General features: G+C 42.7%; 1 protein-coding gene across 4 annotated transcripts in view; it reads left to right on the top strand.

Moving 5' to 3' along the window:
* Nucleotides 1-14,693, top strand: part of foxn3 (forkhead box N3) — a 119,403-nt gene that overhangs the window by 71,043 nt on the left and 33,667 nt on the right. For all 4 annotated transcript variants that reach the window (XM_029729394.1, XM_029729396.1, XM_029729393.1 and 1 more), the window contains one exon: nt 11,433-11,500. In XM_029729394.1, coding sequence (XP_029585254.1) covers nt 11,433-11,500 — 68 coding nt within the window. The remainder of the gene's footprint in view (nt 1-11,432; nt 11,501-14,693) is intronic.

The following is a 14,693-nucleotide window of genomic DNA, read 5'->3' as shown; positions in this document are numbered from 1 at the left end:
CAAACCCGGACGATGCTGGGCCAATTGTGCGCTGCCCTATGGGACTCTCAATCACAGCCGGATGTGATGCAGCCTGGATTTGAACCAGGGACTGCAGTGACACCTCTTGCACTGAGATGCAGTGCCTAAGACCGCTGCGCCACTCGGGAGCAGGCTACAAGCTTTAGTGTTACTAACATCAGTTCCTCATCAGTTCCTCTGCTGAAAAACAGTTATTGATAAAGCTACGGGCGTAGTTCTCACACAAGTTATTTCTTTGTTCTAAATTACCATCGGACCTAACCTGCAACCAAGCCAAACTCTTTCTTAAAGGTGAATTCTAAGTTATGGTCAACTCAGGGCTTATTTCTTGATGTGTACAGGAAATCTAAATTACAGACCACAGATACTATTTCTGTCTATCTTGTTGATGCTAACTGCAGTATGAGTTTATATAGCGAGGGAGGAAAAAGAGAGCAGATTGAAAAAGGAGATGTCAAAAGCCCGTCCATGTTTGCATTATTCTGTCCGTACAGCTGAATTGAACGAAACGCTGGGCTCGACTGATACCGCCAGTCATGCTGTTACCATGGCAACAGATACCTGGGTGGTAACCCGACGCCAAGCATATGTGGACTGGGACTATAAACACTGGGCTGGCCCCTGGTGAACTAACCTAAGAACAGACCTGAACCATGGCTATTGTATCCCTCCACATACTGTACTTTACAATGGGTCCAATTGATATTGTGACTTTAATTACAGTCTCAAAGAAAGTTTATAACTTGCAACTTAATAATAAGTCTGTAGATTTTGTGGAGCAATGGTTAAGTCAGCGCAAACTTTAGGTCACACACACACATACACTTTTCAACAGAGCCCTCTCTATTTCAGGCGCAGGGGAAAGTAGGGCGCTGTGACTGTGAGAGAGACTCGGCTCTGTAGGAAAACAAAGAGTCTTTTTAAACTTGTGGCAAAGCGGTTGGACCTAGTACAGTCATGTACTAATGGCTCTGTATAATGTAGGCTTTTACTACACTATGTCACTTTATAATGTAGGCTTTTACTACACTATGTCACTTTATAATGTAGGCTTTTACTACACTATGTCACTGTATAATGTAGGCTTTTACTACACTATGTCACTGTATAATGTAGGCTTTTACTACACTATGTCACTATATAATGTAGGCTTTTACTACACTATGTCACTATATAATGTAGGCTTATACTACACTATGTCACTGTATAATATAGGCTTTTCCTACACTATGTCACAATATAATGTAGGCTTATACTACACTATGTCACTGTATAATGCAGGCTTTTACTACACTATGTCACTATATAATGTAGGCTTATACTACACTATGTCACTGTATAATGTAGGCTTATACTACGCTATGGTACTGTATAATGTAGGCTTATGCCATGACAGGCCTGATGGAAACAGATTTTTTGGGGGTAAACTTTCCAAATGTCGAGAAAACAAAATACACTATACAAGGTGGGATCTTTTTGTGTCTGTAAAATGAATAATGCAAAAAATGTCGGTGGAAACGTTTTTATGCGCAAATATTGACATGATAATCATCATATGGAAGTAAACTTGGAGGCACGCGATGACATGTTGTGTGGTCCTCCCACTACGACTCGTTGGTAAAGCATGCAGTTTATTAGTCAACAGATGAAATAAGTTATGATGAACTTTACAGAGTGGTGAAAGTGCACAGTGATAAGCTTGATACTCCTTTTCCAATAAATATTGAGGGTCTTATTCTGGTGACATGATGATCAATGCTTGACTGCCGTTTGACAAATACAAAGAATCTCTCTCTTTTTTCCATAATAGTCATCTCATCCTGTAGGCTATACAGACGCTTTAGCCAACAGCATGCAGATAGCGCTGTGGGCACACTCACTATATAATGGCACATTTTTGGTGAGAAAACCATCAGTAGAGTTTAACTTGTATTTTTTAATTAGGTACATGGGAATTTAACCGCAAAAGGTATTTTTATGTGCGCTACATCATCACTCACAGACTTTTATCTGCAACAGTTTGATTTGATGGACACACATTTCTGGTGGGAGTATGTACATGTTTTTATGTGGATTTTAGAGTATTCGCATGAAAATCTGTCGCCAATTGGATGGAAACGTAGCAAGTGACACTTTCAATACCACCTTGCACACTTTTGCCTGCATCTAGCTTACCTAGGGTGTAATCATTAGTCCAAACAGTTGCAAACAAGTTTCTATTGGATTAACCCCATTTTGTTGCATTTGAGAAATGTTTTTCAACAGAATCGGCTGAATGAATACACCCCTGATCCTCTGCACACACAGTTCACTTTCATAGCAGCCACATACACACATCATCATCACTCTGCTCATTGTATAATTCCTTCTCTCATCTACGTGCTCTCCTCCTCTCACATTTTCCCTTTGCTTGTGGACTTCAGTGCACAACACAACAGGCGAAAAAAACGTTCCAAGCCAAACATTCATACCATAACCGCTACACACAGCCTACATTGTTGTCACCATATTAGCTAACATCATAGTCAACATAGCTACTAGGACTAACACGTTAGTGAACCCACTACAATCACGTAGTACAGTGTATAGTAATCAGTTTAGTAGTTACACCTGTGGTCCCATCGCTGCAACTCCCGTATGGACTAGGAGGAGGCGAAGGTCAAGAGTCATGCGTCCTCCGAAACACGACCCAGCCAAGCTGCACTACTTCTTGACACACTGCTGGCTTAACCCGGAAGCCAGCCGCACCAATGTTTGAGAGGAAACACCGTACAGCTGGCGACCAAAGTCTGCATGTATGTGCTCGGCTGCCACGAGTAGTTGCTAGAGCGTGATGGGACAAGGACATCCCAGCCAGCCAAACCATTTCCTAACCCGGACGACAGTGGGCCAATTGTGTGCCGCCTCATGGGTCTCCCAGTCGCGGCCGGCTGCGACACAGCACGGGATCAAACCCGGCTCTGTAGGGATGCCTCTAGCACTGCAATGCAGTGTCTTAGACCACTGCGCCACTCTGGTGGCCCCTCACTATTAATTTTAGTAGGATGGTCCTGCACTTCCTCCTCCGAGGAGCCTCTACTGACACTATAGTATGTCACTGTATATTGTAGGCTTATACTACACAATGGCACTGTGTCACTGTATAATGTAGGTGTATACTACAGTATGCACATACATTAATGGCATTGATGTCTGTACTCCAGATAGAGAGGGAATCAAAGCCCTAATTATTTCAACTTAATGACGAATTGCACTTGTCTGCTTCCCTACAACTGTCTGCTATCACTGCTATTTATTTAATATTTTCTAGCATGTAGAGTTGGTTATATACTGTATCTTTTTAGAGCCAAAACAAACTTGGAATATCTCAATAAATTACTCAGTGAGCTCTCATCCCTTTAAATGGTAAACATGATATCACATACAAGACTGTTGGCTGGTGTTGATTTGACCTGGATCCATACACTCTTAGAAAAAAAGGTATTATCTAGAACCTAAAAGTGTTCTTGGGCTGTCCCCATAGAAGAATCATTTTTGGTTCCAGGAAGAACCATTGTCTCACATCAAATGGTGTCACTCCTCCGCGACACTCGTCCCTCAACCAATCCAAAGACAGTACAGTATGAAGATAGGCAAAAATTGCTTCTCCAATAGAAATCCCCGATCACACTTATAGGCAATGTCATGGTGACGTTGGCTTGCTAAGCTCATGTGTAGAAACACGTCATCTGGTGTCATGGTTGTCTCGCGCTGAACTGCGCATGTGCAGGCCATCAAAGCAAAGGCACTCCTTCGATATGAAATTGTTTTTGACGAAAATGGAAACGTGGCAGTTTATCACATTCACGAGGTTGGAGTTATAACATGTTAAACTACTTAAGCCATTGGCTCGATTCTAAGTTGTAGATTTTCTCAAAATCTAAAAGGCACAACTAAGGAAGAATCTTTCCCTTCTCTCAAACACCAAACCCCCTGCCTGCTCTGTTTGGTCTGTTTTGCAAGCGTTCCCAGAAGTCTCACGATGTTGTACCTCTGGGTTTAGAAACTCTGTGACTGATCTGCCTTGTAGGATGTGGAACTCTTATTCAAATTTGAATATTGAGCATCCGCCATTCAAAAAATGAAAACATAGTTCCTAATTTTGGACATCACTGCACTCTTGTATAACTCTCCATGAAATATGCAGAATAAATAGCTAGCTAAATTCTTAAAATGTTGTGACAGATTTAATAGTTTGTAAATTTGAGAAAATAAAAACAAACCTGTGGCTATCTCCTGCACAAATTCTGTGCAAGGATGTTGGTCGCCAGTGCAGTGACTTGGTCAGCTGTGTAGCTAACAGTTTATTTTTAACTGTTCAGAGGAGACTGTGTAAATCAGGCTTTCATGGTCGAATTGCTGCAAAGAAACCACTACTAAAGGACACCAATAATAAGAAGAGACTTGCTTGGGCCAAGAAACACGAGCAATGGACATTAGACCGGTGGAAATCGGTCCTTGTACATTCCCTCTCTATCTGTATTGTACAGTTGAAGTCGGAAGTTTACATACACCTTAGCCAAATACATTTAAACCCAGTTTTTCCACAAGTCCTGACATTTAATCCTAGTAAAAATGTCCTGTTTTAGGTCAGTTAGGATCACCACTTTATTTTAAGAATGTGAAATGTCAGAATAATAGTAGAGAAAATGATTTATTTCAGCTTTTATTTATTTCATCACATTCCCAGTGGGTCAGAAGTTTACATACACTCAATTAGTATTTGGTAGAATTGCCTTTAAATTGTTGAACTTGGGTCAAATGTTTTGGGTAGCCTTCCCCAAGCATCCCACAATAAGTTGGGTGAATTTTGTCCCATTCCTCCTGACAGAGCTGGTGTAACTGAGTCAGGTTTGTAGGCGTCCTTGCTCGCACACACCTTTTCAGTTCTGCCCACACATTTTCTATAGGATTGAGGTCAGGGCTTTGTGATGGCCACTCCAATACCTTGACTTTGTTGTCCTTAAGCCATTTTGCCACAACTTTAGAAGTATGCTTGGGGTCATTGTCCATTTGGAAGACTCATTTGCGACCAAGCTTTAACTTCCTGACCGATGTCTTGAGATGTTGCTTCAATATATCCACATAATTTTGCTTCCTCATGGTGCCATCTATTTTGTGAAGTGCACCAGTCCCTCCTGCAACAAAGCACCCCCACAACATGATGCTGCCATCCCTGGGCTTCACGGTTGGAATGGTGTTCTTTGGCTTGCAAGCATCCCCCTTTTCCTCCAAACATAATGATGGTCATTATTGCCAAACAGTTCTATTTTTGTTTCATCAGACCAGAGGACATTTCTCCAAAAAGTATGATCTTTGTCCCCATGTGCAGTTGCAAACCGTAGTCTGGCTTTTTTATGGGGGTTTTGGAGCAGTGGCTTCTTCCTTGCTGAGCGGCCTTTCAGGTTATGTCGATATAGGACTCATTTTTACTGTGGATATAGATACTTTTGTACCTGTTTCCTCCAGCATCTTCACAAGGGCTTTTGCTGTTGTTTTGGGATTGATTTGCACTTTTCGCACCAAAGTACGTTCATCTCTAGGAGACAGAACGCGTCTCCTTCCTGAGTGGTATGATGGCTGTGTGGTCCCATGGTGTTTATACTTGCGTACTATTGTTTGTACAGATGAACGTGGTACCTTCCGGCGTTTGGAAAATGCTCCCAAGGATGAACCAGACTTGTGGAGGTCTACAATTTTCTTTCTGAGGTCTTGGCTGATTTCTTTTGATTTTCCCATGATGTCAAGCAAAGAGGCACTGAGTTTGAAGGTAGGCCTTGAAATACATCCACAGGTACACCTCCAATTGACTCAAATGATGTCAATTAGCCTATCAGAAGCTTCTAAAGCCATGACATAATTTTCTGGAATTTTCCAAGCTGTTTAAAGGCACAGTCAACTTAGTGTATGTAAACTTCTGACTCACTGGAATTGTGATACACTGAATTATAAGTGATATAATCTGTCTGTAAACAATTGTTGGAAAAATGACTTGTGTCATGCACAAAGTAGATGTCCTAACCGACTTGCCAAAACTATAGTTTGTTTACAAGAAATGTGTGGAGTGGTTGAAAAGCGAGTTTTAATTACTCCAACCTAAGTGTATGTGAACTTCTGACTTCAACTGTATATAGGTAACTGTAAAGTAATGAGTGGGACATATAGTGTTTAGTTGCATACTATTTTATGTCAATCATATTGCTGCTTGTAGCCTGTAACTGATGCTTCGTGGTCTTATGCTTCAAATCAAATTGAATTGGTGTAACGTTCGTTGTATTGAGTGGACCAAAACGCGGCGGGAACGTGTATACTCATGTTCTTTTATTTAGAAGGAAATGTGAACACTAAACAAAATAACAAACACAGACAAAAAACAGTCCTGTCAGGTGCAACCTACCCAACAGAAACAACTACCCACAAAAACCCAAAGGAAAACAGGCTGCCTAAGTATGGCTCCCAATCAGCGACAACGATGTACAGCTGTCCCTGATTGAGAGCCATACCAGGCCAAAACAAAGAAATACAAAAACATAGAAAAAAGGACATAGAATGCCCACCCTAGTCACACCCTGGCCTAACTAAAATAGAGAATAAAACCCTCTCTATGGCCAGGGCGTGACAATTGGTCACATACTCATGGTTAGCAGATGTTATTGCGAGTGTAGCGAAATGCTTATGCTTCTAGATCTGACAGTGCAGCAGTATCTAACAGGTAATATCTAACAATTCCACAACAAAATCTAATATCTAACAAATTCCACAACAAAACCTAATACACACAATCTGGTAAAGGAATGGGATAAGAATATATAAATATAAAATATATGGATGAGCAGTGACAGAGCGACTAAGATGCAATAGATAGTATATAATAGATGGTGTAGTGTACTATACATATGAGATAAGTAATGTGAGATATGTAAACATTCTTAAAGTGGCATTATGAAAGTGACTAGTGTTCCATTTATTAAAGTGGCCAATGATATCAAGCCTGTAGGTAGGCAGCCGCCTGTCTGTGCTCGTGCCTTGAGAAAGTGGCTTTGAGTGCTAGTGGCCTTGAGACAATCTGATGGCCTTGAGAAAGAATATGTTTTTCAGTCTCACTGTCCCAGCTTTGATGCACCTGTACTGACCTCGCCTTCTGGATGGAAGCGGGGTGAACAGGCTGTGGCTCGAGTGGTTATTGTCCTTGATGATCTTTTTGGCCTTCCTGTGACATCGGGTGTCGTCGGTGTCCTGAAGGGCAGGTAGTTTGCCCCCGGTGATGCGTTGTGCAGACAGCACCACCCTCTGGGGAGCCCTTTGGTTGTGGGCGGTGCAGTTGCCGTACCAAGCGGTCATACAGCCTGACAGGATGATCTTGATTGTGCACCTGTAAAAGTTAGTTAGGGTTTTCGGTGACAAGCCACATTTTTTCAGCCTCCTGAGGTTGAAGAGGCGCTGTTGTGCCTTCTTCACCACACTGTCTGTGTGAGTGGACCATTTCAGTTTGTCCCTGATATGTACACCAAGGAACTTAATACGTTCCACCTTCTCCACTGCTGTCCCGTCGATGTGGATAGGGGGGGTGCGCCCTTTGCTGTTTCCTGAAGGTTGTTTTCCTGACACCACACTCCGAGTGCCCTCACCTCCTCCCTGTAGGCTGCCTCGTCATTGTTGGTCATCAAGCCCACTACTGTTGTGTCGTCTGCAAACTTGATGATTGAGTTGGAGGCGTGCTTGGCCTCGCAGTCGTGGGTGAACAAGGAGTACAGGAGGGGGCTGAGAATGCACCCTTGTGGGGCCCCAGTGTTGAGGATCAGCAGACTGGAGATGCTGTTTCCTACCTTCACCACCTGGGGATGGCCCGTCAGGAAGTCCAGGACCCAGTTCCACGGGGTGGGGTCGAGACCCAGGTTCTCAAGCTTGATGATGAGTTTGGAGGGTACTATGGTGTTGAACGCTGAGCTGTAGTCAATGAACAGCATTCTTACATAGGTATTCCTCTTGTCCAGATGGGATAGGGTAGTGTACAGTGTGATGGCGAATGCATCGTCTGTGGATCTATTGGGGCGGTAAGCAAATTGAAGTGGGTCTAGGGTGACAGGTAGGGTGGAGATGATATGATCCTTGACAAGTCTCTCAATGCACTTCATGATGACAGGAGTGCTATGGGGCGATAGTCATTTAGTTCAGTTACCTTAGCTTTCTTGGGAACAGGAACAATGGTGGCCATCTTGAAGCATGTGGGGACAGCAGACTGGCATAGGGAGAGATTGAAAATGTCTGTAAACACACCAACCAGCTGGTCTGCGCATGCTCTGAGGACGTGGCTAGGGATGCCATCTGTGCTGGCAGCCCTGCAAGGGTTAACACGTTTAAATGTTTTACTCACGTCGGCCACGGAGAAGGAGAGCCCACAGTCTTTGGTAGTGGTTCGCGTTGGTGGCACTGTATTGTCCTCAAAGCGCGCATAGAAGTTATTTAATTTGTCTGGAAGCAAGACGTCGATGTCCGCGACTGGGCTGGTTTTCTTTTTGTAATCCGTGACTGTCTGTAGAATGTGGCTTGTTTATCAAGTGTTCTGCCTTGCAATAATAAATACCATAAATTAAGAAATAATGGGGGAAAAAACAGCAAATACCTAGAGGTTTTAACTTAAAAAAACTAAACAATGAAAATGCTATTTAGTACTATAATGGTATTAACTAACATATTATTATTACGAAAATACTTTATAAAAATGTTCTAGGCTATCCTACCATTGAATTTAGGTTGTGGCTAGGGTTACTATCTGTTCAGGGTTAGGGTTATTGCAAAATAGTTTATACCTAGGGTTAGGGTTTTTAAGGCAAAAAACTGAATGGGTTTATAGCTCACTTTCTCCTCCCCGTGTCCACCTGTGGGTACTACATACCTCTCTGGGCTCATAATCTGAGGTGTCAGATCTACAAATCAACGAGGTAGACCCATCCATTTGGTTGCAACTCAGTGAACCAGCGCAGCATACACTCAATTCGATGCCTACTAATGAACAGATTTCGACGCATATCAAATTACCCAGCAACCATTTATAAACAATAAAACTGGTCCAAAAATCGTTTTGTTTTTCATTTAGATTTTTCTGCCGGTTTAAATTGGCAAAATCTTGAAAAAGAGGACACGTTTTGTTTTAGGTTTTACACCTTTTTCTGGAAAGAATTTGGTAAACCATGACCAGAATTTAAAAAAAAATGTAATCGCTTGGCGTCAGCCATCTCTTCACCGTGGGCCACCGCAACGTGTACTCAGCCGAACAGTGAGATCGCACATCAAGTAGCCGTTACCTGAGGTAAATGTTCAAGGTTTACGTGGGTAAATCTCATTGCTAACAATTGCGAAGCTGGCATTTTGATGGAGAACAGTAGGCTAGGAATAGAAAGTTTGGAAGGTGAGTTGGTGCTACGTGCTCAGTAGAACTAATTGGAGCTGGCAGGGTGAAAAATGCCCTAAAATAAGCACTGTTTTTTTGCGATTACTTAAACCATGCCAAGCAGCTGGGACATATGGTAAAATTATGAAACTGGGCTCCATGGCGGATGCAATTAACTAGTTTTTATCAGAACATTTCAGTGACTGGCTCAGCTGTTGCCGGACAAATCTATGCTAGCTTTCGTGCTCATAGTCAAGCTTCAGAAATACTGCTCATTGAAGGACAATTATCTTTAGCTAGATGTAAAATGGGGTGACTAAGACTTCCTCACCAAAAGAACATCAACATTATTGACATTTATTGTTCTAGCTTAGATTAATTCAGACATTTTTGAGGCAGAAATGGGATTCAGCAGACGATGTCGCCTAGGTAATATTTTCAAATGTTGTGGCAACACATTGTAGCCGGACTACTTTTGATCTATCCCATGATCCTTTGCGAGGTACGAGACAGATCAGTGCAGGTGGAACCAACGCACTAGCTGATGTAAGACAATGGGTAGAAGAGCCCTTTTGAGTTCCACCGAAAAGGGGTCTCCTATGGGGACAGCCGAAGAACCCTTTTTTCTAAGTGTGTAGTGGTGTTTAGTAGCTGGTCTCCAAACAAAATACATGAACACCAATACAGGAAAAAGGAAGTTGACGATGTTGTTTCGGTTGCCAGGCATCATATATGCTAATGAGGCTGTTAGTCAGTCAGAAGGCTTCTGTGTGTGTTTGCCTGTGTGTTTGTATGCGTGTGGCTCAGTGAGTGTGTGTGTGTGTGTGTGTGTGTGTGTGTGTGTGTGTGTGTGTGTTCGTGTGTGCACGTCTCAGCATTCAGTGTCTCAGCATTCCGACACAGCTATAATTGAAAGTATCCGTTCTCTGTATGAAGAGTGGAGATGTGATGGCCCTCTCCTCTCCACAGCTAAATTATCCCAAATTGTCAGGTCAGACCTAGCCATCTGTCATCGGCGTAGTGCCCTGCTTATCAGGAGATGGAGATGGAGAAACAGGTCGCTCTGTGCTTGATTAAGGTGCCTGTTGAACACGTTTTTTTTTCTCTTCTCCTTCGCTCTCCGTCGTTTAATTGAGACGTGTCTCTCTTTCTGAGGCAACTCATCAAGTGTGTGTCTTAAGCTGGTGGCACACACACACACACACACACCGTTTTGGGGCTATAATGTGCTGTGCCTTCCTGCTCCACTGTTTGTTCTACAGCTCAATTAGTTAATATGGAGTAAGCAGATTAACATGGAGCATAGCAGTAGACGGCCTGGCTGTGGCTCTGCTATCTGCTGTGTTACAGGGTGTGTGTCTCTGTGTGTGAGCGCCCGCGCGCGCGCGCGTGTGTGCCTCCCTATCTATGTGAGAGGATGAAGGACTCAGATGGAGCTCAGTGGAAGATCAGACTACCATCTGATTAGATCGGGGATAGCGCTGTCTGGTCTGAGAGAGAGGTAGAGGGAGGGAGAGCCAAAGAGAGACAACGGGGAGAGAGGATTAAGAGACAACGGGGAGAGAGTGACAGACAGACAAAGAGAGAAAAGTGATAAAGGGAGTAGGATAGAGAGAGAGAGAGAGTTGTGTCCAGTCCTTATCCCCTCGACTGCGGAGATAAAGGTATTAGGAGTCTGTTAACCCTTTGAACTCTTATCATACACACACATCGACCCCACACACAACCTCTGTGTGTTAGCGTGCGTGTGTGTGCGTGGGCGCTTCGATGACTGCTCATGTGGTTACAACTAAAAGGCCATGGTCTGTTTCTAGTGTGTAAGGGACTGGTTGAAACAACCTTGCTGTGTTTTGCATAGAGATTGAAGAAGTGCTGCTCCAGTGGAATATTTTACAGGGCTGTCATTTGAGCGAATTCAGTCCGAGGCTCTTCCTTACTCATGCTCTCCCTTCTTTCTCTCTCTCTCTCTCTTTTTCTGCAGCATGTCCAGTCCTCCTATATGGCCAGGGAGTCCCTTCTTCCGAAAAAATGGAGGGGTCCTCCTGCAAGGTACCGTCACATAGACTTTAATATTATACCTTCTCTTCTCACTCCCTCTCTCCCGTATCTCCTCCTCACCCCCACGGTGCACGGTAGGATTGAAACCCCCATCCTTCACTTTCTGATACACTTCAAAGCTGCCGAAGTGAAGTTGGTTCATTTGCATATGCTCTTTCGATATCATTAACCCAGTCTAACTCTCTCCTTCCTTCCTCTCTCTCTCTCTCTCCCTCTCTCTTTCTCTCTCTCTGTCGATCACCCTCCCTCCATGCAGGCACCTGGCTAGATCACAATAGCCTTAACTCACACTGTATAGATCCGGCATTGGTTCTGCTTTTATAAAAAGGAGCGTCTCTAAGTCTCGAGGTGGCTGCCTTTTTGTGTCTGCTCCTCTCCCCTCCTCTTTCTCTCATTCAGATGTAATTTTTTTGGCAGGGGGGGTATATAGAGATTCTGGCAACATCTCTTCAGCTGCTTCTTCCCTCTCTTGTTTTTCCTGCTGTACTGTAATCCGATGGAATGTCTTTTTCTCCTTTCTTTCTCCTCCTCCCCCGCGGTGCTGGGCATTGAGAAGGGGTTTGGTGCATAAGTCGCCATTGTTCCTTTGTCTCTTGACCAGTTGATCAGTATTCCAAGCTCCTGCTAATATGATACTGCACATGGTAATGGTAATGCATAGAGAACAGACCTTAATATGGCTATTGTGGAGCAACAGAAAAAGAGGGGGAGGGAAATCCCTTTTCCCGAGGACAATGCTGCAGTTTTTGAAACAGGGGAAGATGGAAGAGGAGTTTTGGAAAGGAGGCATACGGCTTCTAACGTGTTGTTTTATCCCGAAGAGGATAAATATATCTATCTTTTCAGGAGTGTTTGAGGAAGCAAGTAAAAAGTGTTACAAAGAATGGGCAAATTATTCTACTGAAGTGGTCCAGTGTTGCATTGAGTGTGTGGCTATTGTACAGTGATGTAGAATATCAGAAGGAAGGACACATCTGAAATTGGACCCTATTCCCTATACTCTGGCCAAAAGTAGTGCACTACATAGGGAACAGGGTGCCATTTTGGATGAGCTCCATTGTCTTTGTGTTGAACTTTATTGTCAGTTAACTGGACTCAATCCCCTAGTCAGTTAGGAAGACATGGAGATTCACCTTCTGAAAGTTGCCATGGTAATGGTTAGAGCTGGCCACCTAAAGTATTGTTGCCATGGCTGCGATACGTCGGTAGACATCTTCCCCAAGCTTTTGTGTCTGTGGGAGAGGGCGTTGAGACTGTCAGGGTTTTTACTATGGGGAGTTTCATCTTCTAGATCAGACAGTGAATTGAGGAGATGAGAACGTAAAGGTATATGGAAGACATAATTGCCTGTTTTGGGTCTTCCCTCTCCTTTTATTTTGGTCAATTATATTCCTCTCTCTCAATTATTCTGCCTCTCATACTTCCTCTAATCCCTCTCCATCTATTTATCCCCCCCCTCTCTCTGCCCCCGCATCTTTCGGATTCTCTTGCATTTAAATGCAGAAGATGCATTCAGTTGATACATTTAATGAAATAAGATTATACAAATAAATAAACAACAAAATGTACATGGATGATGGTTACACTATGTATTACTTGTAAGTGATGTACAATGTATATACTTCAGGGAACTAAAGGTCATGGGATGTCCCTCAGGCTATGGAAATCACCCAGAATAATTCCCAGCTTTATGTCATTATTTAAAGCATTTAAGTTGGGAATTGATTGTTGGGAATTGATCTTATTTGGGAGTATTTCTTACAGTAGAGGAGAAAGTGCATCTCTGTCTCTACCTCTAAAGCCATGTCTTTTTGTATGGCCCTTTTCTAAAGCCTAATGGTGGTCGCTGAGCCTGTGTTTGGTCAGGACCTGTCTCTGTTTTGGATCTCTGACAGAGTAGAGACATTCTGACAATTTGTATTCTCTTTTGAGGGCCAAACAGCAGTTGAGTTTATTCTTTTGTTTTTGTTTAGGAGGTTTTCATTTCTGTAAGAATTTGATTGATTTCCTTGTGTGTTTTGGGTAATAGGGTTGTTTAGTGTTTTTAGCTGACATGGGGGATTCTTTCCAGGGTTTCGCTGTTGGCTTTCCAGTGCTTTGAATAGTAAGGATGTTGGAGCTTCATTTCAAATGGTGCCAAAATGTTTGTGTCCTTTTCTTTATATTTACAATTAAAGGGAATCTCCAGAGTCCAGCTCTGCATACGTTATTTGGTATTTAAAAAATATATATGTTTAGGATAATTCTGCAGAATTCTGTATGTTGATTTTCCTTTGGGTTTTTAGCCCAATGCTTATAATCGCAATTACAGATTGGACTCCAAACCTCGCTTCCATATAGTGCAATTGGTAAAATTACACTATTGACTTTTTTGTACCATATTTGGATAGGAAATATTCATTTTTGAAAATGTACTTTTTAAGAAGTAAAATACTTTGCAGGCTTTTTATGTGAGTGGATTCACTGCCAGACCAAATCTACCAGAGGCACATATTTTTTGTCCTAGGTAGTTGTACCATTGGGCATGTTCAACCATGGTATTTCCTCATTTGAACGAGTGTCTGCTGCTCTGATTCCTGGCCTTTTTCTGGAAAATTACATTTTTGGATTTCTGAAACGTGTTTTGTCCTATATTTTTATTGTGTTTTTAATTTTTAGTCTCAGCCCCCGTCCCCACAGGAGGCCTTTTGGTAGGCCATCATTATAAATAAGAATTTGTTCTTAACTGACTTGCCTAGTTAAATAAAGGTAAAAAAAGAGAAATTATGCTTTATTCCCAAATAATGTTAAGTTGTTCCTGTAGTTGCTCTGTCGGTGACAGTGGGCCAAGGTCATCTGCATAGAGCAGGAATCTGACCTCATCTTTGAGGGTGAGTCCAGAGGCTGCAGATGTAGACGTTGAACAGAGTTGGACTTAAACTGCACCCTTGTCTCACCCCTCGCCCTTGTGCAAAAAAACTATGTTATTTTATTGTTCAGTTTAATACTACTTGTGTTGTTAGAGTAAATAGATTTAATGATGTCGTATACTTTACCCCCTCTCTCTCCCAACCCCGCACCTCTCTGATTCAGAGAGGTTGGGTTAAATGCGGAAGACACATTTTGGTTGAATGCATTCAGTTTTGCAACTGACTAGGTATCCCCCTTTCCTCTCTCTCTCTCTCTCCCCCCTCTTCTCAGTTAG

The sequence above is a fragment of the Salmo trutta genome, chromosome 33, assembly GCF_901001165.1.
Source record: "Salmo trutta chromosome 33, fSalTru1.1, whole genome shotgun sequence".
Lineage (NCBI taxonomy): Eukaryota > Metazoa > Chordata > Actinopteri > Salmoniformes > Salmonidae > Salmo > Salmo trutta.
This window is presented reverse-complemented; position numbering and strand designations above follow the sequence as displayed.